This window comes from Pelophylax lessonae (genome assembly GCF_965119305.1).
Source record: "Pelophylax lessonae genome assembly, chromosome: 5".
NCBI classification, from domain to species: domain Eukaryota; kingdom Metazoa; phylum Chordata; class Amphibia; order Anura; family Ranidae; genus Pelophylax; species Pelophylax lessonae.
In genome coordinates, this window is record NC_138772.1 from 528,966,221 (window position 1) to 528,993,538 (window position 27,318).

At 45.7% G+C, this 27,318-nt stretch overlaps 1 protein-coding gene across 1 annotated transcript in view; it reads left to right on the plus strand.

Moving 5' to 3' along the window:
* TG (thyroglobulin) overlaps positions 1–27,318 on the plus strand; it is a gene marked incomplete at its 5' end in the record, with an annotated part of 481,401 nt that overhangs the window by 195,504 nt on the left and 258,579 nt on the right. Inside the window, 3 exons of the mRNA XM_082259019.1 lie at positions 5,906–6,049; positions 13,340–13,405; positions 19,371–19,505. Of these exons, the coding sequence (XP_082115145.1) occupies positions 5,906–6,049; positions 13,340–13,405; positions 19,371–19,505 (345 nt within the window). The remainder of the gene's footprint in view (positions 1–5,905; positions 6,050–13,339; positions 13,406–19,370; positions 19,506–27,318) is intronic.

Below are 27,318 nucleotides of genomic sequence, written 5' to 3' on the forward strand. Positions count from 1 at the left end.
TGATCCCCAAAGGTTTTTGATTAAATAGCGGAATAGAAAATATGATCCAAAAAAAGTGTATGTATATCACACGTACACAACCACACTAGGCCCCAATTACTATTGTTTGTACCCCTAAAAGGCTAGATGAGGAGTAGGGGGAGTATGGAACAGGCAGCACCCTCAAATCTTCAGAAGTATGAGATTGTGTTCACTGTACCCCACAAAGATTGAGTTCACTGCACCCCACAATGATTGTGTTCACTGCACCCCACAAAGATTGTGTTCACTGCACCTCACAAAGATTGTGTTCACTGTACCCCCCAAAGATTGTGTTCACTGCACCCCACAAAGATTCTGTTCACTGTACCCCACAAAGATTGTGTTCACTGCACCCTAAAAGGATGTTGTTCACTGCACCCCACAAAGATTGTGTTCACTGCACCCTAAAAGGATGTTGTTCACTGCACCCCAAAAAGATTGTGTTCACCTTACCCCCCCAAAGATTGTGTTCACTGCACCCCACAAAGATTGTGTTCACTGCACCCCAAAAAGATTGTGTTCACTGTACCCCCCAAAGATTGTGTTCACTGCACCCCACAAAGATTCTGTTCACTGTACCCCACAAAGATTGTGTTCACTGCACCCCAAAAAGATTGTGTTCACTGTACCCCCCCAAAGATTGTGTTCACTGCACCCCACAAAGATTCTGTTCACTGCACCCCACAAAGGATTTTGTTCACTGCACCCCAAAAAGATTGTGTTCACTGCACCCCAAAAAGGATTTTGATCACTGCACCCCAAAAAGGATGTTGTTCACTGCACCCCAAAAATGATTTTGTTCACTCCACCCCAAAAAGATTGTGTTCACTGCACCCCACAAAGATTGTGTTCACTGCACCCCAAAAAGATTGTGTTCACTGTACCCCCCAAAGATTGTGTTCACTGCACCCCACAAAGATTCTGTTCACTGTACCCCACAAAGATTGTGTTCACTGCACCCCAAAAAGGATGTTGTTCACTGAACCCCAAAAAGGATGTTGTTCACTCCACCCCAAAAAGATTGTGTTCACTGCACCCCACAAAGATTGTGTTCACTGCACCCCAAAAAGATTGTGTTCACTGCACCCCAAAAATGATTTTGTTCACTGCACCCCAAAAAGGATTTTGTTCACTGCACCCCAAAAAGGATGTTGTTCACTCCACCCCAAAAAGATTGTGTTCACTGCACCCCAAAAAGATTGTGTTCACTGCACCCCACAAAGGATTTTGTTCACTGCACCCCAAAAAGATTGTGTTCACTGCACCCCAAAAAGGATGTTGTTCACTGCACCCCAAAAAGGATTTTGTTCACTGCACCCCAAAAAGATTGTGTTCACTGCACCCCACAAAGGATTTTGTTCACTGCACCCCACAAAGATTGTGTTCACTGCACACCAAAAAGGATTGTGTTCACTGCACCCCAAAAAGATTTTGTTCACTGCACCCCAAAAAGATTGTGTTCACTGCAGCCCAAAAAGATTGTGTTCACTGCAGCCCAAAAAGATTGTGTTCACTGCAGCCCAAAAAGATTGTGTTCACTGCAGCTCACACACAGAAAAATGGATGTGGATCACTGACACCTGCCTATCTCCAATCCCACACCACACAGCAATATCGATTGTAGTTTGTAGAACACAGTTTCCCTAAAATTCAGCAGACTCTGTCCCTAACAGGATTGAGAAGAGATCGTAGATCAGGATTGAGTGCAGATTCACCCCACCCCCCACACAGCAATATCGATTGTAGTTTGTAGAAGACACTGACCCTATAATTCAGCAGACTCTATCCCTAAAATGCCTACAACTCGCCCTGCCTAAACACTCCGACCTGTCCCTCAATTCTATCCGGACACAAATGGTTTTTTCCTGCCTATCTTTCCCTAATCAGCAGCCAGCACATTGATGTGTGCCCTGTCCCTTAGCTAAGCAGCAGAATGACGCTGCTGCGGCGGCTGCCTCGAACTTATAAAGACTTGGTCACATGCTTCAGACGGCCAATCACAGCTACTAAGACATTTGCAGGCATGGCTGGGATGGCTTAAGGCACACCAGTTAAACGATTGTTGATTGGCTGTTGAAAGCCCGCCATGAAAAGAGCGCCAAAGCATGCAAAACCCGGAAATAAAACGACCGAACACGGATTTTTACCCGAACATACAGTAAAGTGTCCGTGTCCGTGTTCGGGTAAAAAAAATCCAATTATTCGGTACGAACACGAATAATACAGTCCGTGTTCGCTCAACACTATTATATAGCAGAATGTGAAAAATATTTTTTTTTTTTTGTTTTTTTTTTCAGAATTGTTGCTTTTTTTTGTTTATAGAGTAAAAAAATAAAAATCGCACAGGTGATCAAATACCACCAAAAGAAAGCTCTATTTGTGGGGAAAAAAAGGACATCCATTGTATTTGGGTACAGCGTTGCACGACCGCGCAATTGACCCTTAAAATAATGCAGTGCCAAATCGAAAAAAATGGCCTGGTCATTAGGGGGAAAATCGCTGCGGGGGGGGTCTAAAAAAAAAAAAAAAGTAAATTTAAAAAAAGCACTGACAGGTAGGATTTTAGAACAGGAGAGACCCTATTTGTCTTTTCTGTCATAACTGCCTCCCCCTGCATGTCAGTGTTTATGTACATTGAAGTGCGTGTATATGTACTTGCGGCGGTCGGCAAGCGGTTAAAGGCAGTGGCGTACCTACGGGGGGGGCGGGGGAGCGGGCCGCCCCGGGTGCCACGCACTGGGGGGGTGTCAGGCTGCTCGGAATATCAGTCAGTGTGAAGGAGCTGCAGTTTCTAAAGTCCGCGCTGCTCGCGGGGGCGGCGGCTGGCGGGAAGAAGGTGAGCACTGAGCAGCCTCCTCCTGTGTGTCTGTGTGACTGTCTGGACTGGAGAGGAGATGGGACAGCTGGATATAGAGGGATTCATCTTTCCGTATTTCTCCTGCTGCCGTTGAATGGCCGATTCTCCTCTCCCTCCTGCAGTCAGTTAGCTATGTAAAGATCAAATCATCTATATGCAGCTGTCCCATCCCCTCTCCTATACAACTTGCTGGCCCCCTAGTGCTCTCCAGCCCCCCCTCCCCTTGCTCTTAACACCCCCTTCTCTTAACACCCCCCCTGCTCTAAACACCCCCCCTGCTCTTAACACCCCCCCTGCTCTTAACACCCCCCCTGCTCTTAACACCCCCCCTGTTCTAAACACCCCCCCTGCTCTAAACACCCCCCCCTGCTCTAAACACCCCCCCCTGCTCTAAACACCCCCCCTGCTCTAAACACCCCCCTGCTCTTAACACCCCCCCCTGCTCTTAACAGCCCCCCCTGCTCTTAACAGCCCCCCCCTGCTCTTAACAGCCCCCCCTGCTCTTAACACCCCCTTCTCTTAACACCCCCTGCTCTTAACACCCCCCCTGTTCTAAACACCCCCCCTGCTCTAAACACCCCCCTGCTCTTAACACCCCCCTGCTCTTAACACCCCCCCTGCTCTTAACACCCCCTTCTCTTAACACCCCCTTCTCTTAACACCCCCCCCTGTTCTAAACACCCCCCCTGCTCTAAACACCCCCCTGCTCTTAACACCCCCCTGCTCTTAACACCCCCCCTGCTCTTAACACCCCCCTGCTCTTAACACCCCCCCCCTGCTCTAAACACCCCCCTGCTCTTAACACCCCCCCTGCTCTTAACACCCCCCCTGCTCTTAACACCCCCCCCTGCTCTTAACACCCCCCCTGCTCTTAACACCCCCTTCTCTTAACACCCCCTGCTCTAAACACCCCCCTGCTCTAAACACCCCCCTGCTCTAAACACCCCCCCTGCTCTTAACACCCCCTGCTCTTAACACCCCCTGCTCTTAACACCCCCTTGCTCTTAACACCCCCTTGCTCTTAACACCCCCTTGCTCTTAACACCCCCTTGCTCTTAACACCCCCCTTGCTCTTAACACCCCCCTTGCTCTTAACACCCCCCTTGCTCTTAACACCCTCAGTGCTCTTAACCCCTCAGTGCTCTTGCCCCCCAGCGCTCCTTAGCCCCCCAGTGCTCTTCAGCTCCCCGCAGTGCTTTTCATCTCCCCCTATGCTCTCTGGCTCCCCCAGTGCTCTCCACCCCCCTGTGCTCCCTGCCTCCCCCCTCAGTGAGTTCCACCCCTGCGCCTTCCAACCCCCCTACAATGCTTTTCAAACCCCTCTTAATTCTCTCCAGTCCCCCCCCCCCCGCGCCCTTCAGCTCCTCCAGTGCTCTCTGCTTGCCCTGTGCTCTCCGGCCCCCCTAATGCTCTTCTCAGTCTCTGACCATCTCTTGGATCATGTCCTCAGTCTCTGACTATCTCTTGGATCATGTCCTCAGTCTCTGACCATCTCTTGGATCATGTCCTCTGTCTCTGACCATCTCTTGGATCATGTCCTCAGTCTCTGACCATCTCTTGGATCATGTCCTCAGTCTCTGACCATCTCTTGGATCATGTCCACAGTCTCTGATCATCTCCTGTATCATGTCCTCAGTCTCTGACCATCTCCTGTGTGTTTTCTGCAGTCTCTGACCATCTCTAGTATCCCGTCCGTAGTCTCTGACCATCTCTTGTATCATATCCTCAGTATCAGATTTCTCTTGTATTAGGTCCGTAGTCTCTGACCATCTCTTGTATCATGTCCTCAGTCTCTGACCATCTCTTGTATCATGTCCTCAGTCTCTGACCATCTCTTGTATCATGTCCTCAGTCTCTGACCATCTCTTGTATCATGTCCTCAGTCTCTGACCATCTCTTGTATCATGTCTTCAGTCTCTGACCATCTCTTGTATCATGTCCTCAGTATCTGATTTCTTTTGTTTTAGGTCCGTAGTCTCTTACCATCTCTTGCATCATGTCCTCAGTCTCTGACTATCTCCTTTAGCATGTCTCCAATCTCCTACTCAAACTTAAACACATTGATAATAGTATTAGCTATCTGTCTATGCCAAAGGTAGGGAGGCAGAGAGTGCAAAAGGGGGAACTGTGATTAGAGAGACAGGGGGGGGCAGACTGCAAAGGGCACTGTGATAGGGGGCTGGAAAATTTGTGCAATAAACATTCTTGGAGACATTACAATTTTTTGCGGGTGTTTTTACATTTTAAAGTGGGGGGGGGGGGGGGGTGCCAGATATAGGATCCGCCCCGGGTGCCAAATGCTCTAGGTACGCCACTGGTTAAAGGGTAACTCCACTTTCGTGGGGGGAAACCGCAAATACAGAAAAAACAATATAGCGTATACAATTGCGACACAAATCATATTGTAATTGAATATTATTAAAAAATGACCTTTCCTTTTAAATCTGCAGCTGTTGTCATTTTCTGACATTGCAATGCAATATGGCCGCCTGGAGCTGTTCTGTACACAGAATGTATACTGACCACACCCCCAGAAACATCATTTCCTGCTTGTGTGATTGGCTCACCAATTTTCCCAGAAGTCTGCACTAAGATACAAGTCAGATTTCTGGCATCCCCTGCAACAAAAATGTCATTTTTGGTGAGATACTCTCAATAGAAACACGTATAAAGGGAGGCAGGCCCTGCAGATTTCCTCATTAGAGCCCTGCAGCTGCCACAGTTGATAGATAATTATGAAACCACTCCCATTAGAGACACTCAGCACAGAGGAACAAACAATGATTTCTTCAGAATAATAAAAGGTAGGAATCTGCAACAAAGTTTGTTACAATCCCTGCAATGTACAGAGATCACCCAGAGGGGAATGATTTTTTTCTCAACAAAAGTGGAGTTACTTTAACATCTAAAGAAGATCTCCAGTCTAAACAAAGCCTTTACAAGAGCATGTAACAATGTAACAAAAAATGTAGTAAGTAACAAATTATTGCAAATTCTTTACTTATAAAATATATTTTTCTTTTTCAGGGCTGGAGAAGATCTGTGTAACATTGGGCAGTTTAGGTGTACAGTCTTGTCCTGAAGACACACAAAGCTCCTTGGGCATTACCACCTGCAGTTCTCCTGATGAAGGGATGAGGACGTCTCCTTTTGGCTGGTACCAAAAGCCAGGTATAATCTACATCAGCATCTGTCAAGGGGGGGGGGGGGGCATTGTTTTGAGTTCCAGTTCAGACTGAGCCCCATATGTACTATGTAGGCCAGCAGTGGCGGCTGGTGCTCAAAATTTTTTTGGGGGGGGGGGGGGGGGCGCAAAAAGAAAAATGTAATAGGTATTGCTTCGCGTCAAAAAATGCAGTAAAAAATTGCGTGACTTTGAAGTCATGGTACAGGCATGGCACAGGTGATGGTATAGGCATGGCATAGGTGATGGTACAGGCATGGCACAGGTGATGGTATAGGCATGGCACAGATATGGTATAGGCATGTCACAGGTCATGGTACAGGAGATGGTATATGCCCCCTTTCAATGCAGTGACCAGCGTACATGCTCCCTTTCAATGCAGAGACCAGTGTACATGCCCCCTTCAATGCAGAGTTCAGCGTGCGTGCCCCCTTCAATGCAATGAACATTGTGCTGTGCCCCCTTCAATGCAATGAACACTGTGCTATGCCCCCTTCAATGCAATGAACACTGTGCTATGCCCCCTTCAATGCAATGAACACTGTGCTGTGCCCCCTTCAATGCAATAAACACTGTGCTGTGCCCCCTTCAATGCAATGAACACTGTGCTGTGCCCCCACAATGCAATGAACACTGTGCTGTGCCCCTTTCAATGCAATAAACACTGTGCTGTGCCCCCTTCAATGCAATAAACACTGTGCTGTGCCCCCTTCAATGCAATAAACACTGTGCTGTGCCCCCTTCAATGCAATAAACACTGTGCTGTGCCCCCTTCAATTCAATAAACACTGTGCCCCCTTCAATGCAATGAGCACTGTGCTGTGCCCCCACAATGCAGAGTTCAGCGTGCATGCCCCCTTCAATGCAACTTTGCTGTGCCCCCTTCAATGCAATAAACACTGTGCAGAGTTCAGCGTGCGTGCCCCCTTCAATGCAACTGTTCCGTGTCCCCATCAATGCAGAGTTCAGCGTGCAAGCCCCTTTCAATGCAGAGCGCCACAGCATTGTCCCCAATCACTGCAGAGCGCCACAGCATTGTCCCCAATCACTGCAGAGCGCCACAGCATTGTCCCCAATCACTGCAGAGCGCCACAGCATTGTCCCCAATGATTGCAGAGTGCCCACAGCATTGTCCCCCAATGATTGCAGAGCGCCACAGCATTGTCCCCCAATGATTGCAGAGCGCCACAGCATTGTCCCCCAATGATTGCAGAGTGCCCACAGCATTGTACCCCAATGGTTGCAGAGTGCACACAGCATTGTACCCCAATGATTGCAGAGTGCCACAGTATTGTACCCTAATGATTGCAGAGTGCCCACAGCATTGTCCCCCAATGATTGCAGAGCGCCACAGCATTGTCCCCCAATGATTGCAGAGTGCCACAGCATTGTACCCCAATGATTGCAGAGTGGCCACAGCATTGTCCCCCAATGATTGCAGAGCGCCACAGCATTGTCCCCCAATGATTGAAGAAAGCCACAGCATTGTCCCCCAATTATTGAAGAGCGCCACAGCATTGTCCCCCAATGATTGCAGAGCGCCACAGCATTGTCCCCCAATGATTGCAGAGTGCCACAGCATTGTACCCCAATGATTGCAGAGTGGCCACAGCATTGTCCCCCAATGATTGCAGAGCACCACAGCATTGTCCCCCAATGATTGCAGAGCGCCACAGCATTGTCCCCCCAATGATTGCAGAGCGCCACAGCATTGTCCCCCAATGATTGCAGAGTGCCAGCATTGTCCCCAATGATTGCAGAGCGCCACAGCTTTGTCCCCCAATTATTGCAGAGTGCCAGCATTGCCCCCCAATGATTGCAGAGCGCCACAGCATTGTCCCCCAATGATTGCAGAGCGCCAGCATTGTCCCCCAATGATTGCAGAGTGCCCACAGCATTGTCCCCCAATTATTGCAGAGTGCCACAGCATTGTCCCCCAATGATTGCAGATTGCCAGCATTGCCCCCCAATGATTGCAGAGTGCCAGCATTGCCCCCCAATGATTGCAGAGTGCCACAGAATTGTACCCCAATGATTGCAGAGTGGCCACAGCATTGTCCCCCAATGATTGCAGAGCGCCACAGCATTGTCCCCCAATGATTGCAGAGCGCCACAGCATTGTCCCCCAATTATTGCAGAGCGCCAGCATTGTCCCCCAATGATTGCAGAGCGCCACAGCATTATCCCCCAATGATTGCAGAGTGCCACAGCATTGTACCCCAATGATTGCAGAGTGGCCACAGCATTGTCCCCCAATGATTGCAGAGCACCACAGCATTGTCCCCCAATGATTGCAGAGCGCCACAGCATTGTCCCCCAATGATTGCAGAGCGCCACAGCATTGTCCCCCAATGATTGCAGAGTGCCAGCATTGTCCCCCAATGATTGCAGAGCGCCACAGCTTTGTCCCCCAATTATTGCAGAGTGCCAGCATTGCCCCCCAATGATTGCAGAGCGCCACAGAATTGTCCCCCAATGATTGCAGAGCGCCACAGCATTGTCCCCCCAATGATTGCAGAGCGCCACAGCATTGTCCCCCCAATGATTGCAGAGTGCCAGCATTGTCCCCCCAATGATTGCAGAGCGCCACAGCTTTGTCCCCCAATTATTGCAGAGTGCCAGCATTGCCCCCCAATGATTGCAGAGCGCCACAGCATTGTCCCCCAATGATTGCAGAGCGCCAGCATTGCCCCCCAATGATTGCAGAGTGCCACAGCTTTGTCCCCCAATGATTGCAGAGCGCCACAGCATTGTCCCCCAATGATTGCAGAGTGCCAGCATTGCCCCCCAATGATTGCAGAGTGCCACAGCTTTGTCCCCCAATGATTGCAGAGCGCCACAGCATTGCCCCCCAATGATTGCAGAGTGCCAGCATTGCCCCCCAATGATTGCAGAGTGCCACAGCTTTGTCCCCCAATGATTGCAGAGTGCCACAGCATTGTCCCCCAATGATTGCAGAGCGCCACAGCTTTGTCCCCCAATGTTTGCAGAGCGCCAGCCTTGTCCCCCAATGATTGCAGAGCGCCAGCCTTGTCCCCCAATGATTGCAGAGCGCCAGCATTGTCCCCCAATGATTGCAGAGCGCCAGCATTGTCCCCCAATGATTGCAGAGTGCCAGCATTGTCCCCCAATGATTGCAGAGCGCCAGCATTGTCCCCCAATGATTGCAGAGTGCCAGCATTGTACCTCAATCGATGCAGAGACCAGCGTGCGAGCTCCCTTCAAACTTACCTGGCGGCGGGGCGGCTCAGCTTCTTCCTCTTCTGCGGCGGGTCCTTCTCCCTTGTCTCGGCGGCGGGCGGCCTGCTCCCTTCAAACTTACCTGGCGGCGGCGCGGCTCAGCTTCTTCCTCCTCTTCTGCGGCGGGTCCTTCTCCCTCGTCTCGGCGGCGGGAACCGGCGGGCGGCCTCTCCTTTTCTCTGAGCGGCGGTGACGGTGAGTGACTGACGCACGCACCGGCACCGCCCCCATTGCGACGTCAGCGATATCCTGGATGATGATTGGTCCAGGCTGTAGACTGGACCAATCACAGCCAGGATATCAGAAAGTGGGGGTGTCCAATCGCAAAGACTTGCGCCCAGGATACCCCCTACCCCCCAGAAGGCAGCCAATCGGCGCCTCTTCTGGGACGTAACCCCCCCCCTCCCCCCCAGCCACCAGTTCCTTCAGGCGAGGCCGGCGAACCCAATTTTTTTTTTTTTGAACAACTTTATTTGTTCGTTTTGTTTTTTTTTTTCCTTTTTTTTAGGGGTAGGGGGGCGGAGCCCTGGCGTCCCCTATGCACGGGCCGCCACTGTAGGCCAGCCATTCTCAAATGGGGTTCCTCCAGAGGTTGCTGGTGGTTCCTTGTGATGCTGCTAGTTGACTTGCCATGCGATGGTGTCTGCAAAGCTCCAGGATCATCGATGATTGGTGAAACTGGAAGCTTTGAAGGGTAACTTAACTGGTTGCCGACCGCTCGCCGCAGTTATACGGTGGCAGGCAGCTGCTCCCAGGCAAATCGCCGTAGGTGTACGTCGTTTGCGCACACAAGACTAGGGGGTGAGTGGGCGCCGCTGCTGGCGTGCTCCCGCCCCCACTCATCAGCGGGGAAGCCGATGCAGTGGGCAGACGGCTCCGATTGCCGCCTGACACCCGCGATCGCTCCCCGCTGAGAGAAAAGAACGGTCAGCTGTTGTAAACACAACTGATCGTTCTTCTCCCTGGAATGATCACAGAGCACCTGTGATCCTTCTATATAGGATCACAGGTCTCTATGGCCATTTCACAAGCCACGCCCCCCACAGTTAGAATCACTCCCCTAGGCTCACATTTAACCCCTTGATCACCCATAATGTTAACCCCTTCCCTGCCAGTGTAATTATTACAGTAACAGTGCATATTTTTAGCACTGATTACTGTAGTAATGTCACTGGTCCCCCCAAAAGTGTCAAAAATGTCAGTTAGGGGTCCTATCTGTCTGCCGCAATGTCGCAGTCCCGCAACAAAATCGCAGATTGCCGCCATTACTATTAAAAAAAACAAAAAAACAATAAAAATGACATAAATCTTTCCCGTAGTTAGTAGAATCAATAACTTTTGCGCAAACCAATCAAAATATGCTTATTGCGATTTTTTTTTTAATCAAAAATATAGAGCAGAAAAAAAATTGGCCTAAAATGTTAAAAAAATTGATTTAAAAATTTTTTTGGGGGGGAATGTTGTATAGCAGAATGTGAAAAGTATAATTTTTTTTTTCTTTCTTTAGCGCAAAAAAAAAAAAAAAAAGTTTGCACAGGTGATTAAACACCACCAAAAGAAAGCTCTATTTGTGGGAAAAAAAAGGACATTGATTTTTTTTGGGGTACAGCGTCGCACAACCGTGCAATTGTCCGTTAAATTACCACAGTCCTGAATCACAAAAAATGGCCTGGTCATTAAGGGGCCAAATCCCTCTGGTCCAGAACTGGTTAATTAGCCTTAGGCCTCATCCACACTGGGTGTTTGCCCCTCTCTTTTTTTAATGCCCTTCTCCTGATCGGAGAAAAGCAGTGCTAAAGACGCACCTAAAGCCATGTTTTTCATATGCGTTTAGGCACGTTCAAGAGCATCAAGCGTTTTGGCATTTATTTCATTTGCCAGATTATTAATTTATTCTGGTAATTGAAATGAATGAACACTTAGATGCGTTTAGGCAGGTTTGATGTTTTTTCTGCCGAAACACTCCTCTCCTGAATAGCAAGTGCGCACCGAATCATTGCACATATGTGAACCGGGACTAAAAGTGAATCGTCCCATGTGGAAATAAAAGAATAAAAAATTTCCAATGAAAGGTAATGATGAGCATTCTTTCTGCTCGCCACAAATCACCACGTGAGCCACATCCCCCTCCACACTCCCTTCACCATAAAGGCCGACCACCACCAAAAAGGATCAGGTGTGCACTTACCATATAGCCAGGACCCCCTACTTACAGGCAGGTCTGGCAAGCTTTAGGGAAATTCCCCTTTAAATCAGCATTCAGATAAACAGCCTTGAAGCAGGGGTAGATTCTGCCTTATGGTAGGCATTCGATAAGCATCCAGATCTCTCACAGACACATATTCAAGTATGAAAGTACTAAATAGTATAAAACCTTTAAAAACACTGGTTTATTAAATTAAAATCACACTCACATCGGTATTTAAAGAATGCACATATCTCCAAATACATCTGGCAGGTTAACAATGGCGTTCACCGTCACTTCCGGTAAACATAATGTAGTAGACACGCCGCCCCGCCCTACACGTTTCGTCACCCAAGAACAACTTCTGGGGCACGGTAAGCGCACACCTGATCCATTTTGGTGGTGGTCGGCCTTTATGGGGAAGAGAGGGTAATGTGACTCACATTGTAATTTGTGGCGAAAGGAATCCTCATCATTACCTTTCATCTGGGACTTTTTATTATTTTCTTTCCACATGGGACTATTCACTTATATTTTTGTTTGTGATTTTTTAACACTTTGTTTATTAATTTCATTCATATTAATTTTCATTTACATGACATCATGTGACATCGGAAGAGGGCAGTGCCACCGGGTGATGTAATCGAGTGGCCCCACCCCTTGCCTATAAAAGAACTGTCAAAGCTAAAGAGCAGGCATATGGCGGATAGCCTCTTTGGAGGCAGGAAGCCTTTTGTGAAATTTTTCTATTTTTTGGGTCCGGCGGACGCTGTGATTGACGATGGATTTACATCAGACATTTTTTTTTCCTTTTTAATAAAGGACTTGTCATAAACTGTTTCCTGTGGTTTTTATTTTTCTTTATTATTTTGGTGAATGGGTAGGGGTATGATGTACCCGATATTCATTCACATGGGGGGGGCGGAATCTGGGGGCCCCCTGGTAAAGGGGGCTTCCAGATTCTGATAAGCCCCCACCTGCAGACACCGACAACCACAGCCCAGGGTTGTCGGGAAGAGGCCCTTGTCCCCATCAACATGGGGCCAAGGTGCTTTGGGGTGGGGGGTGGCAGAGCTCCCACCCCCCCATGTTGAGGGCATGTGGCATGGTATACTCACCCCCCCTTCCTGACCAGCCAGGCTGCATGCTCGGATAAGGGTCTGGTATTGATTTTGGGGGGGGCACACGCCATTTTTGGTTTAAAATTTTGGCGTGGAATTTAAAATCCATACCAGAACTGAAGGGTCTGGTATGGACTGGTGGGGGGAACCCTACGCTGTTTTTTTTTTTTTTTTTCATTTTTTTTTTTATCTGTATTGCTGGTTGCTGACAATACTTTACAACTGCGAGCAAGTTTAAATTAAATTTTTTCCTTTAGAAATGTCAGTATTGCTGCAGCAGGCTCCATACATCGTACAGATGCACCATTTTGCAGGCACATTAAGGGGACCCCCCAAGCACGATATTTAAAAGAATTTTTAATGTTTCACTTTAAGCATAATTAAAATCACTGCTCCTTTAAAAAACGATTGTTTTAAAAAAAAAAATTTTGCATTGATACATGTCCCCCAGGTCAGTACGTACCCGGGTCCCCATACACTTTTTTTTTGGCAATAACTTGCATATAAGCTTTTAAAATTAGGACTTTTGATTTTTCACGTTCGTGGAATCGTGTCCCGTAGACTTTAATAGAGTTTGAACGTTCGCTCAACCTTTTTCCCTGTTCAAGATGTTCTGGTGCGAATCGAACAGGGGAGGTGTTCGGCCCATCACTGGATTCTAGTCCCAGTAATACAATCTATCCAGAATTAATTTTTACTTATGAATACATGTTTCATATTTTTCTTTGCAGATGGCGAGGGTTCAGTTTCACCAGGGCTTTGCCCAACAGCTGATGTTCTCAAGACCACAAAGCCAGGTAAACAGAATAGGAATTTAGAACATTTAAGTTTCACTAAACAATCATATTATTTTCAGTGTTCACAGAAGGTTTAATTAGTCATTAATTTATTATTCACTATTATATTTTTGCTGTATACTGTATGTAGGTTAAAGTCAATTCACAAAACAAGGTTGACAGCCCATTCAGACTAGCGTGACACGACTTTGAGGGGTGACCTGTGAAGTCGCGTGCACCGCGACTTCGGCGCGATTTGCAGAGACTTCACATAATGGAAGTCTATGCAAGTAGCCTCCAGGTCGCCCCGAAGTAGTACAGGACCCTTTTTCTAAGTTGGAGTGACTTGTGTCGCTCCTATTAGAACGGGTCCTGTGCTAATCAATGGACCGCGACCGAGCGCGACTCGTCAGGCTGACAAGTCGCCTGACAAGTCGCGCTAATGTGAATGGGCTCTGAGGGGGTTTATTTAGTAGAGATGTATTTTTTTTTTAAATATTTTTTTTCTTTATTATAAGAATAAAGAAAACTTTTTTTTTTTAAATCATAGATGTATAAAATATTGTATAAAGAATGGTTGGTATTGTTTTTGGTCAGCAGGTGGGGCTTTAGTCTCCTTTTTATATGTCATGCAGAAACCACTGAGCAGCCCGCGGTACATCACCTGTTGTATACAGGGCTCAGTAGCTCAAGCTGCAATTTACACACATAATTGTATGGCTTACTGCAGTGCCCCATCAAATTTCCTATGAAGTTTTAAGGCTCTTGCACATATTGGCCTAAATTGATGAAGAAATTAGATTTTTTTAATTTTTTTATTGGATGTTTTATGGCAGAAAGTAAAAAATTTATATTTTTTCAAAATCAACAGTCTTTTTTTGTTTATAGCGAAAAAAATAAAAACCGCAGAGGTGATCAAATACCACCAAAATAAAGCTCTATTTGTGGGGAAAAAAGAACAAATTTTACTTGGGTACAGTGTCGCACGACCGCGCAATTTTCAGTTAAAGCAACACAGTGCCGTATCGCAAAAAATGGCCTGGTCAGGAAGGGGGGTAAAACCTTCTGGAGCTGAAATGGGTAAACAGGTCATCTGTCGCCAATGGAGCACATGCATTCGTGCAAATATGTTTACCTGTGCAGAATTCTATGGGCAAAAGTATGCGCACGTGCACGTGCGTGCGCCTGACGTGTCACAGAAGCTTCCTGACATTGGCGAAAGGCTATTTATATTCGGCATAGTTCGGAACATAAGGAATTTTGTTTTGGAAAAACTTCATGTCTAACAATATCAAATATCACTCGAACGGCGATCTTAGGAGCCCTTTACTAAATAGTCAGACATAAACTCATAGCCACAAAGTGCATAGGAAGAAGGTGAGAGGGAGATGTATAAAACACATGACGGGGAGATGGAAGCCTTTGAAGCTTGGTTGGTCGGTCTCTGAGCTCTTAAACCTGACGTTTTGGTTAAAAACACATTGAGGGCCATTTCAGAGCAGACAGATAAAGTAATGATAAAGTTCTAAAGAGGCGAAAACTGAATCTTAAAATAACCGCGACATTTAAATAAAGTGAATTCACAATGGATACAAATCATGTTCAAATCCTCCCTTCGAAGCTGTAAACTTTTACAGAGTGTGCAGAGCTTACTGCTCACAGGCTCTTTAAAGCCATAATATGAGCACTTCTAGCAATGTTTAATACGTAAAAGGCGAAGCTCAAGCTCAATTCCAGGCAAACAGCTAAGAAATGATTGAAATGCATGTATAAGAGCTTTTTTTTAACTGCTAAATGATTCCTGAGTCCTGAGAATTTCACAGCTCTGCCACACAGCAGAGCCAGGTTTGCACCCTCACTTTGGTCTCCTCTAGTTACATCCTGTTAGCACCCAGTCTGTGGTTGGACAATGATCAGGGGCAGACTGGCAACTTTCAGCCTAGGGGGCAAGTACAAACCAGAGGTCCATGGTGCAGTGACTCCGCCCCCCTCCCACTCCCCCTCTTCCTGCGTTCCCCTTGACCCCCATTCCAGGCTGAAGCCTGCTCCAGGTACTCTCTATTCACTGGCTGAATCTGGCCAGGGGGCGGTCGGGGGAGCTGGGACAGCTTGGTTGGGGCTGGCAGAGTCTCCAGTGGGGCATGGAACCAGCCTCTGCTCAGACACAGTTTACACCATCCATGTTGGGGGGGGGGGGGGCTGCTCTCTGTCCTTGTCTTCAACCCACACTCAGCACTCAGTAGGTCAGTGGTGGGGGTTTACTTCTCTTCACCAGGAATCCTTTAGCCATGTCTGTGGCAGAAGCGGTGCAGCCTTTTTACGGGGCATCCGAGCGGCCCGGGGGGCAGTTGCCCCCCTGCCCCCTGGCCCAGTCCTCCCCTGACAATGATAGAGCAGGAGCAGACTGGTGACATCATCACCTGGAGAAATTGGGTATGGGGAGGGTTGTGTTATAATTTGGGTGGAGGGAGGGGTGAGTGTTAAAGTTTAGATAAGGGGGCAGGGATTAGGGTTAGAGTTAAGATAGGGGGAAGGGGAAATGTTAAAGTCAAGACAGGAAAAGGTCTAAGTATTACAATCCTGGTAGGGGTTAATGGGGTAAGTGTTAGGGTCTGCTCAGTATCAGGGACTTAGGGGTATTTCTCATTGATTTAAAACAGAAAATACAGTCTTTTACCACTAGATGGCACTAAGTATCATAGAAAATTCCATCGTAAATTGGCCAAGTATTTTCCATTTTAAATTAATGAATAACTATCAGCTAGCACAGGATGTAGCCTAAATACCATTCATTATTTGCCCTATTCGCACAGAATGGATGTACATGCACTTACACAGGAGAATTGCTATTCAATTTTTTTTTTCTTTTTTTTTTTATAAATGCACCCTTTAAAGTATATACAGTATAAACCAAAACCTTAGATTTGGTGGCTGCCCCCACTTACTGCTCTTCTCCATAATGTGAGTAAGGGGTTCTATAGTTCCCAAAGTTTGCTGGGTGCAATGCTAACTAAAAACAGTTATCAGCTCATCATGCTATCTTTGTGGGGTGTACTTACACTTTAAGGCACTGAGTGGTTTTTACTCCTTGTTGTTGCAGAACGCTCTGTGCCAGGTGTCTGGCTCTGGTTATGGACATACAGTGAGATTATAACGTTTGGGCCTTTTATTAGGATGACGGCCTGTTTTTCTAAGATGTTTCATGTGCAAAGATGAAAATTGAACTTGCAGAACTGTAAAACATTCCACTTTTAGTCATGTAATCTGAATGATGAGAAAATACTGTAAATGAGAAAAAATGAAACTTTGCAGAATGTAGGGAAGTAGACAGCTGTTTGTACTTCAATCTTTAGGGTCATCGGCACCTATAAATGGCCTGGGCCAAGCCTGTAATGAGCTGGGAGGTTCACCGGAAGAGTGAAATAAAGGTTACTGACAGCTGTAATCTTCTGACATAGCAGCTATGCTGAATTCTATAATTACACAGACAAAATTATATGTTTAGGGGTAATTTTAGAACAAATAGATGCCTAAGAATGGTGGGCTCCGCTTTTACCTTTGGCCTAACCACATATTGACACAGCTGTGCATCCTGCATTGCATAAAATCTGGGTTTTATTCCTGGACTACTTTTACCTTTGATCATTTTGCATTTCTTTACTCCCCATTTCTGCTAACTCCTTCCCTCTATTTCTTTTTTCCTCTTTTGCTTTACCTCCATGAATCACTCCATTCCTTCCTTCCTTTCTTTTCTTGCCTTCTTTCTATTCTTCTTTTCTGTTTTTATTTCCCTATTTCTCTCCTCTTCTCCTCTTCCTTTCTCGGTCCTCTTCCATTCCCCTCCCGTTTTCTTTTATTTTTCTTTCCCATCCCCTGCCCTTCTCTTTTCCTTTTCTTTTCCTTTCCCCTCCCCTTTTCTGTTCCTTTCCCCTCCCCTTTTCCTTTTATTTTTTTCGCCCCCTTTCTTTTCTTTTCTCTTCTTTTCTTTTCTTTTCTTTTCTTTTATTTTCTTTTCTTTTCTTTTCTTTTCCTTTCCCCTTCCCTTTTCATTTCATTTTCCCTCCCCTTCTCTTTTCCCATCTCCTCCCTTTTCTTTTCCCCTCCCCTCCTATTTTCTTTTTATTTTATTTTCATTTCCCCTCCCCTTTTCTATCCACTTTCCCTTCCCTTCCCCTCCCCTTTTTTCCTTTTCTTTTCCTTTCCCCTCCTCTTTGCTTTTGTTTCTTTTCCTTTCTCCTACGCTTTTATTTTCCTTTCCTTTCCCCTCCCCTTTTATTTTATTTCTTTTCCCCCTCCCCTTTTCTTTTGTTTCTTTTCCTCTCCCCTTTTCTTTTCCTTTTCCCTCTCCTTTTCTTTTCCTTTCCCCTTCCCTTTTCCTTCCCCCTCTTCTTTTCTTTTCCTTTCCTTTCCCCTCCCCTTTTCTGCTCCTTTTCCCTCCCCTTCTCTTTTCCCTTTCTTTTCTTTTTCTCTCCTTTTCTTTTTTTCTTTTCCTTTTCTTTTCCCTTCCCTTCCCTTCCCTTCCCTTCCCTTCCCTTCCCTTCCCTTCCCTTCCCTTCCCCTCCCTTCCCTTCCCTTCCCTTCCCCTCCCCTCCCCTCCTTTCCCCTCCCATTCCCTTTCCTTTCCCTCCCCTTTTCTGTTTCTTTCCCCTCCGCTTCCCTCCCCCTCCCTCCCCTTCCCTTTGCCTCCCCTCCCTTACTATTTTCCTTTTCTTTTCCTTACCCCTCCCCTCCCCCTCCCCTTTTCTTTATCTCTCCTTTACCCCCCCCTTTAATTTTCCTTTTTCCTTCCTTTTCTTTTCTTTTCTTTTCTTTTCTTTTCTTTTCTTTTCTGTTCTTTTCCTTCTCCCCTCCCCTTTTCTTTTCATTTTCTTTTCCTTCCCCCTCCTTTTTTCTTTTGCTTTTCCCTCCCCTTTTCTGTTCCCTTTCCCTCCCCATTTCTTTTCCTTTTCCTTTTCCTTTTCTTTCCTTTCCTTTCCCTTCCCTTCCCCTCCCCTCCCCTCCCCCCCCCCCAACTTGCCTCCCCCTCCCCTATTCTTTTCCTCCCCCTTTCTTTTCCCCTCCCCTTTTATTTTTGTTCCTTTCCCCTCCCCTTCCCTCTTCTTTTCCTTTTCTTTTCCCTTCTCCTCCCATTTCCTTTCCTTTCCCCTCCCCTTTTCTTTTCCTTTCCCCTCTTCTTTTCTTTTCTTTTCTTTTCCCTTCTCCATCCTTTTCTTTTCCTTTTCCTTTCTCCTCCCCTCCCCTCCCCTTTTCTTTTCCTTTCCCCTCTTCTTTTCTACCCCCCCTTTTGTTCCTTTCCCCTCCCCTCCCCTCACCTCCCCTCCCATCCCCTTTTCTTTTCCTTTTTTTTCCCTTCTCCACCCTTTCTTTTCCTTTTCCTTTACTTCCCCCTCCCCTCCCCTCCCCTCTTTTTTTTCCTTTCCCCTCTTCTTTTTTTTTCTATCCCTCTCCTCTTTTTTGTTCCTTTCCCCTCCTCTCCCCTCCCCTCCCCTCCCCTCCTCTCCCCTCCCCTTTCCCTTTACTTTTCTTTGACTTCCTCCTCTTCTGTTTTCTTTTTCTTTTATTTGCTTCCCCCTTTTCTTTTCTTTTCTTTTCTTTTCTTTTCTTTTCTTTTCTTTTCTTTTCTTTTCCTTTCCTTTCCTTTCATTTTCCCTCTTCTTTGTTTTCCTATCCCCTTCCCTTTTCTTTTCCATTTCATTCCCCTTTTTGTCTCCTTCCCTTCCTCCTACCCTTTTATTTTATGTTTCTTACCCTCCCCTTTTCTTTTCCTTTCCTTCCCTCTCCCTTTTTTCTTCTTCTCCTTCCCTTTCTCCTCTACTTTATTTTTCCCTTTTTTTCTTTGACCTTTTGACCCCCCCCCCCCCCAACTGCAATTCCCCGTCACCACCATCTTTTCTCTGTTGAATATGTCACTTCATATTATCTCTGATCCTGTATAATTTCCTCCTACATTTTCTAATAGTGTGTCTTCATTTCTGCTCTGTGACAGTGCTGCTGGATGATTGGATAACCCTGGACCCCAGTGCTGTGACCATTGATGCTTCTTTGTCCAATTATGATGAAGTTCTGATCAGCCGGGTAGCGTCCGATCCGCTCAGCACAGTCCAAAGTTACTGTCTGTCAGGTAAAGTCTTCTTCGTGGCCCTTCACTGGCCTAAGTATGTTCATGTCACAATTGTTGTGTTGTTCAACCTAGCCAGAATTCAAAGGAATGGAAATTTGTGTAAAAAAAAAAGCTACATTTTACATTACATTTTATAACTTGTGGCTGCCACACTGTGTGTGTCATTCATAGTTTTGCAGACAAAAATTGCACTGCAATGCATGAATAAAGGCAACATAAATGTAGATGTTTTTTTTGGGTTTGATGAGGCCTAAATTGGGTAAACAGTTTGATCTAAGCAAAACACTTTTGCAATTGTCCCTAGAATGTTCAAAAACTAATTCTTTGCACTCAGTGTTTCCAAATGTGGTATTTTTTCCATACACATTTATAGACCATTACTGAGTTACAAAATCTCTCAATGTATAAAGCCATGGCCAAGAATAGCACGCTCTCATTGACTTCCTACAAGGGTCTAGTTACAAGCACCTCCAGCAGTACGTTTACAACTCAAGCAAAACTGTTTTAAGTGATTTTCAGCTAAAGAGTGACTCTTGTTCACTTAAATAATCTTAGAGATAAATCTCTGGCACCGGTTATTCTGATGGAACCCTGTTATATCTGTTATACCTTCACCAAGTTAGTATTAAATAATAAAGCATAACGTAACACAAAACAAATGTAAAAATGGCGGTGTTGCCCTCACCATAAGACACAGTTTGCTCCCAGAAGGGGTGTCTGGGGAGGAGAACAACACCCCACCATTTGAAAGTATAGCAACAATAATTTTAGGGATATACTTACTTACTGTCCAACCGTAACAGTGACTATTATGGAAGTACCGTATATACTCGAGTATAAGCCTACCCGAATATAAGCCGAGGCACATAATTTTACTACAAAAAACAGGGAATGTTTATTGACTCGAGTATAAACCTAGGGTGGGAAATTCAGCAGCTACTGGACCCAACTGGACCACCACGAGACCCAAAACAAGGGCTGCGGGCATGGTACAGGGGCTGCAGACATGGTACATGAGATGCAGGGCTGTGGGCATGGTACAGGAGATGGTACAGGCATGGTACAGGAGATGGTTCAGGCATGGTACAGGAGATGGTTCAGGCATGGTACAGGAGATGGTACAGGAGATGGTTCAGGCATGGCACAGGAGATGGTACAGGCATGGCAAAGGAGATGGTACAGGCATGGCACAGGAGATGGTACAGGAAATGGTACAGGCATGGTACAGGAGATGGTTTAGGCATGGTACAGGAGATGGTTCAGGCACGTTACAGGAGATGGTTCAGGCACGTTACAGGAGATGGTTCAGGCACGTTACAGGAGATGGTTCAGGCATGGTACAGGAGATGGTTCAGGCATGGTACAGGAGATGGTTCAGGCATGGTACAGGAGATGGTACAGGCATGGCACAGGATATGGTACAGGAGATGGTACAGGCATGGTACAAGAGATGGTTCAGGCGATGGTGCAGGCATGGCACAGGAGATGGTACAGGCATTTCACAGGAGATGGTACAGGCATGGCACAGGAGATGGTACAGGCATGGCACAGGAGATGGTACAGGCATGGCACAGGAGATGGTTCAGGCATGGCACAGGAGATGGTTCAGGCATGGCACAGGAGATGGTTCAGGCATGGTACAGGAGATGGTTCAGGCATGGTACAAGAGATGGTACAGGCATGGCACAGGAGATGGTACAGGCATGGTACAAGAGATGGTACAGGCATGGCACAGGAGATGGTTCAGGCATGGTATAGGAGATGGTTTAGGCATGGCACAGGAGATGGTACCGGAGATGGTACAGGCATAGCACAGGAAATTGTACAGGCATGGTACAGGAGATGGTTCAGGTATGGTACAGGAGATGGTTCAGGCATGGTACAGGAGATGGTTCAGGCATGGTACAAGAGATGGTACAGGCATGGCACAGGAGATGGTTCAGGCATGGTACAAGAGATGGTACAGGCATGGCACAGGAGATGGTTCAGGCATGGTATAGGAGATGGTTCAGGCATGGCACAGGAGATGGTACAGGAGATGGTTCAGGCATGGCACAGGAGATGGTACAGGCATGGCACAGGAGATGGTACAGGCATGGTACAGTAAATTGTTCAGGCATGGTACAGGAAATTGTACAGGCATGGTACAGGAGATGGTTCAGGTATGGTACAGGAGATGGTACAGGCATGGCACAGGAGATGGTTCAGGCATGGTACAGGAGATGGTTCAGGCATGGTACAGGAGATGGTTCAGGCATGGCACAGGAGATGGTACAGGAGATGGTTCAGGCATGGCACAGGAGATGGTACAGGCATGGCACAGGAGATGGTACAGGCATGGTACAGTAAATTTTTCAGGCATGGTACAGGAAATGGTACAGGCATGGTACAGGAGATGGTTCAGGCATGGTACAGGAGATGGTACAGGCATGGCACAAGAGATGGTACAGGCATGGCACAGAGGGTACAGGCTTGACAAAGGAAATGCAGTGCTGCGGGCATGGTACAGGAGAATCTCCTGTACCATGCCCGCAGCACTGCATCTCCTGAGGAAATGCAGGGGCTGCGGAGGAGTCTCACTTACCTTTCGGTGAGGCGCCTTACATTTAAAAATGGCGCCACCCGGCGCCAACACGTCACCGCGCATACGCCGTCTGCCCGGGAATAGCCGAAAGTGTACGGGCTTTCCCAAGCAGCGGCGGCGCATGCACACTGACCGTGGAAAAGGTAAGTGAGACTGTGACTCGAGTATAAGCCGAGGGGGGCTTCTTCAGCATAAAGAAAATGCTGAAAAAGTTGGCTTATCCTCGCGTATATACAGTAAGTTACTTCTTTTTTTGTTTCTTTATTTTACTATAAGTACGATATGCAATATGCTATAACAGTGTTCTAAATACACCTATGTACCTCTTTTTCTATGAAAATCCTAATAAAAACAATTGAAACATAAAGAGTGACTCTTCCCAGAATGCATCTCTCGATTTCAGGTCAGGTAGGCTAGGTTTGATCTTGGCTAGGCATGCCAGGCTTTCTTTCCTAATTGAGACCCCAGCAAAGGGGACTCCCCTGAATTCCTAGCACAGCAGTGAAAAGCCAAGCTTTTTAGCTGAGCTACTGTTTTCACTGGCTTATATGAGTCATCCATGCATTCCCATGGAGATTTTACTAAAGGGTGTGGATTACAGAACATCATGTGTTCTGATGCCTGTAGCTGAAACGTTGAATTCTTTCCTGCCATTTTTGCACTGTGATTGTGGGAAAGCTTTCTTCCAAGGTCCTGGACAGTAAGTTGGATCCATAATGGCTGCTAAACCAGCCAACAGGCTTGATGCTCCTGTAGAAAATGTGCATTCAAGATACGAGGACTTTACTGAAGGTGATACAAAAGTGGGCATAACTTCTTTAATAACTTACATAGGTTGTTCACATGTTGGTATAGTAACTCTTCTTCTATAGTAACTCTTCTTTTTAATGCAGGTAAATTATGGATACCAAGCAGAAGCAATGTGCTATCATTGAGTTCTTGATGAAGCAGGGGTGCAAGCTGTCCGACATCCACAGAAGGCTACAGAATGTTTACAGAGATGACACCATTGACAAAAGTCACCAATGACAAGATATTGCTGTTGTCAATGGTGTCATCTCTGTAAACATTCTGCAGCCTTCTGTGGATGTCGGACAGCCTGCACCCCCTCCTTCATCAAGAACTCAATGATAGCACATTGCTTCTGGTTAGAATCCATTATTTACCTGCATTAAAAAGAAGAAGAGTTACTTTAGAAGAAGAGTTACTATACCAACATGTGAAATTTGAACGACTCATATTAGTTATTAAAAAGTTTATGGCTACTTTAGCATTACTTTTGGTACGGCCATTACACTTAACCACTTGCCGACCGCCGCACGACTATTTACATCGGCGGTCAGCCCCTCACAGGCAGAGCGACGTAGGGCTACGTCGCTAGCCTGTGAGGGTCTAGGGAGCGAGCGCTCGCCGCCGGAGGCGCGCTCCTGCTCCCGCGTGGTCACGGACCCCCCCCACCGCACGTGTGCCCGGCGGACCTGATGTCCGCCGGTCACTCGCGATCGTCGGGTGGAGAGGGAGAAAGGCAGGCGGCTGATGTAAACAAGCCGCCTGTCATTCTTCCCTGTGTATGAACAGTGATCATACGGTTCTGCTATGTAGGACCGTTGATCACTGTTCCTACACCTCAAGCCACAGCCAATCACAGTTAGAATCACACCCCTAGGGACACACATAACCCCTTCCTCACAAAAAACGTTAACCCCTTCACTGCCAGTGTAATTTTACAGTAACAGTGCATATGTATAGCACTGATTACTGTAGAAATGTCACTGGTAACCCCAAAAGTGTCACAAATGTCAGTCAAGGGTCCGATCTGTCCGCTGCAATGTCGCAGTACTGCAAAAAAAAAATCGCAGATCGCCGCTATTACGCGTTAAACAAAAATGACAAAAATCTTTCCCTTTGTTAGTAAACGCGATAACACATAAAACATATGGTAAAAAAAAAAATTGGCCCAAAATGTTAAAAAATTTTGATTTTTACTTTTTTTTTGGGGAATTTCATATAAAAAAATGTGAAAGATATTGTTATTTTTGCAAAATTGATGTTGTTTTTTGTTTATAGCGCAAAAAGTAAAAATCGCACAGGTGATCAAATACCACCAAAAGAAAGCTCTGTTTGTGGGAAAAAAAGGACATCAAATTCGTTTAGGTACAGCATCGCACGACCGCGCAATTGTCCGTTAAAGTCACGCAGTGCCGAATCGCAAAATAGGCCCTGGTCAGGAAGGGGGTAAAATCTTCCGGGGCTTAAGTGGTTAAAGTATAACTAAAGGCAAAACTTTTCTTTTAGTTTTGGATAGAGTATAGAGGGATTAGAACACCTGTCTGTTTTTTTTTTCTGTCTGTTTCCCCATTAGGCTGGGTTCACACGGGTGCGAACACAGATATTGCGTGCGATGCGCACCGCATTGTTAGGCAGATTACATGCGATGTCTGTGCGCTGAAAATTCAGCCGTACAAACTGTATGGCTGAAATTGAATTGCATTTGCATCAAAATGCCACCGGTGGCGCGCTCCCGCCTCCATTCTGCAACGGGGATGCACTGGGAAGGCGGCTCCGATTGCCGCCTGCCACCTGCGATCGCTCCCCGCTGAGAGAGAGAAGAACGGGCAGCTTTTAAACAAAGCTGATCGTTCTTCTCTCTGGAATGATCACAGAACTCCTGTGATCCTTCTATATAAGAACGCATGTCTCTATGATCATTCCACAAGCCACTCCCACATACAGTTAGAATCACTCCCCTAGGCTCACATTTAACCTCTTGATCACCCACAGTGTTAACCCCTACCCTGCCAGTGTCATTTATACAGTAACAGTGCATATTTTTTAGCACGGATTACTGTAGTAATGTCACTGGTCCCCCCCAAAAAAACAGTGTAAAAAATGTCAGTTAGGGGTCCGATCTGTCCGCCGCAGTGTCGCAGTCTTGCTAAAAATTGCAGATCGCCGCCATTACTAGTAAAAAAAAACAAACAATAAAAATGACATAAATCTTTCCCGTAGTTAGTAGACGCGATAACTTTTGCGCAAACCAATCAAAATACTCTTATTGCGATTTTATTTTTTTTTTTACCAAAAATATGTAGCAGAAAATAAATTGGCCTAATATGTTAAAAAATGTTGATTTTTAAATCTTTTTTTTTGGGAATGTTATATAGCAGAAAGTGAAAAATATATATATTTTTTTTCAGAATTGACGCTCTTTTTTTGTTTATAGCGCAAAAAATAAAAATTGCACAGGTGATCAAATACCACCAAAAGAAAGCTCTATTTGTGGGAAAAAAAGGACGTCAATTTTATTTGGGCACAGCGTTGCACGATCGCGCAATTGTCGGTTAAAATAACGCAGTGCCGAATCGCAAAATAGGGCCTGGTGATTAAGGGGGGAAAATCTTCTGCTCCAGAAGTAGTTAACTTTACATTGACACCAGCAGCGGTTCGCAGGGGGCATTGTGAACCGTCTGTGAGTCAAATGCGATGCAGGAACCCGCACTGGAATCACGCTGGTTCCCGCATCCCATATATGTAAACCCATGCCTTAAGGAGATTCACCTATTTGTCCTGTTTACCAAAATCATTGAAAGTAAAAGAAAATCACAAATTTTGGGTTGTCCCCAGAAAAGTAATCTTCCAATGGGACACTAGTTCAATTACTTTAAATTGTAACTGAAGGCAAAACTTTTTTTTTTTTTGTTATACTTTTGGATAAAGTGCAGGGGGATTAGAACACCTGTCTCATTTTTGCTGTCTTTTCATCTCCTCTATTTGACCTTTAATTATTCTATTTAATTATTTTATTTTTACACTGTCGCTTTAATTTTTAATTTTATTTTTTTTATCACTTTTATTGCTGTCACAAGGAATGTAGAAATCCAGTGTGACAGCAGGGCTCTTTCACACAGGCGGACCGTTCAGATCTGCCTGTCCGTTTTTTTGGCGGATCTGAACGGTCCCCCCATGCATCCTTATGGGTCATCGGATGTCAGTGGAGACATGTCCGCTGACATCCGATCCGTCAAATCTGAATGGATGGAAACCCTATTTTCCATCCGTCCAGCGGATCGGATGAGAACGGATCGACGGTCCGTTTCCATCTGATTCCCCCATAGAGATGTATGGGGCTCTGACAGCTGTGCGGAGAACAGCTGTCATTCTCCTGCTCAGCGGGGGATCGGCGGATCGATCTCCCGCTGAGAAAAACTGACTCCGTCCGACGGACTCATAGTGTGAAAGGGGCCTTAGGCATGCTACAGATGGAGAGATCTGGGGTCTATAAGGCCCCAGGTCCCTCCCCTACCCTTAAAAACATTTGATCACACCAAGATCGGTGTGATAAAATACTTTTCATTTAAAAAAATGGTGCCATCTACATCCAGGGTAACCGGAAGTGCTCTAAGGTCATTGCTTCTGTAAGAATATTTAATAATAAATATCTCGCGCTCGTACTTAATTATGTCAGAATATTTATACTGCTCTGAATATAGCAGTGTATTTATGGTTAATAAGCAAAGATCTATAAGAAAGGAGATTCTTCACCTATTCCATAAATCAATGTCGTGAATTATTTTTAATTGATTAATTTCTTTTTAAAAGCATATACCAATCTTAGTGAGTACAGTCTACAGTGTGGAATATATATAAAAATATTTATTCTCAAGACATGCAAACACGATATATGACCAAACAAGAAGTGACACAAAAAGATAACTCTACAAAAAAAAATACTACTAACTTCAAATAATCAATGCAATGTGATGTTTAGCTCAATAATGAAAGTGAAAGTAAAACAAAGTGAAAGTGAAACCAAAACGAAAGCAAGATTACCATTTCTTCCCAGGTATAGTATAAGCCATAAATTAATATTCTATATAAACAGACTACAATGGTCTGCGTAATGCATAGCTCAAAGTCATTCCACTGCAGATGAAATGAGAATAAGCCATGCAAAACGGAAGACTTAAAATTGCAAATAATGCACTGAATCTGATATTAATAAAAATGTATAAAAACAAAAATTAGCTTTTTAGAGAAAAATCTACCATGGTTTATACGGCTGGGATTGTAATCTCATTACCCTTAAATATGCAATATAAAACATATAAGGAAAGAATAAACAATTGTTGAATAAAATCAAATAACATAGCAAGGCATATTTACCACACTTAAGATGGCCGCTAGCTTCAAATGGTGTTACCAGAGTCCTAAGATGGATGCCAGTGAGGG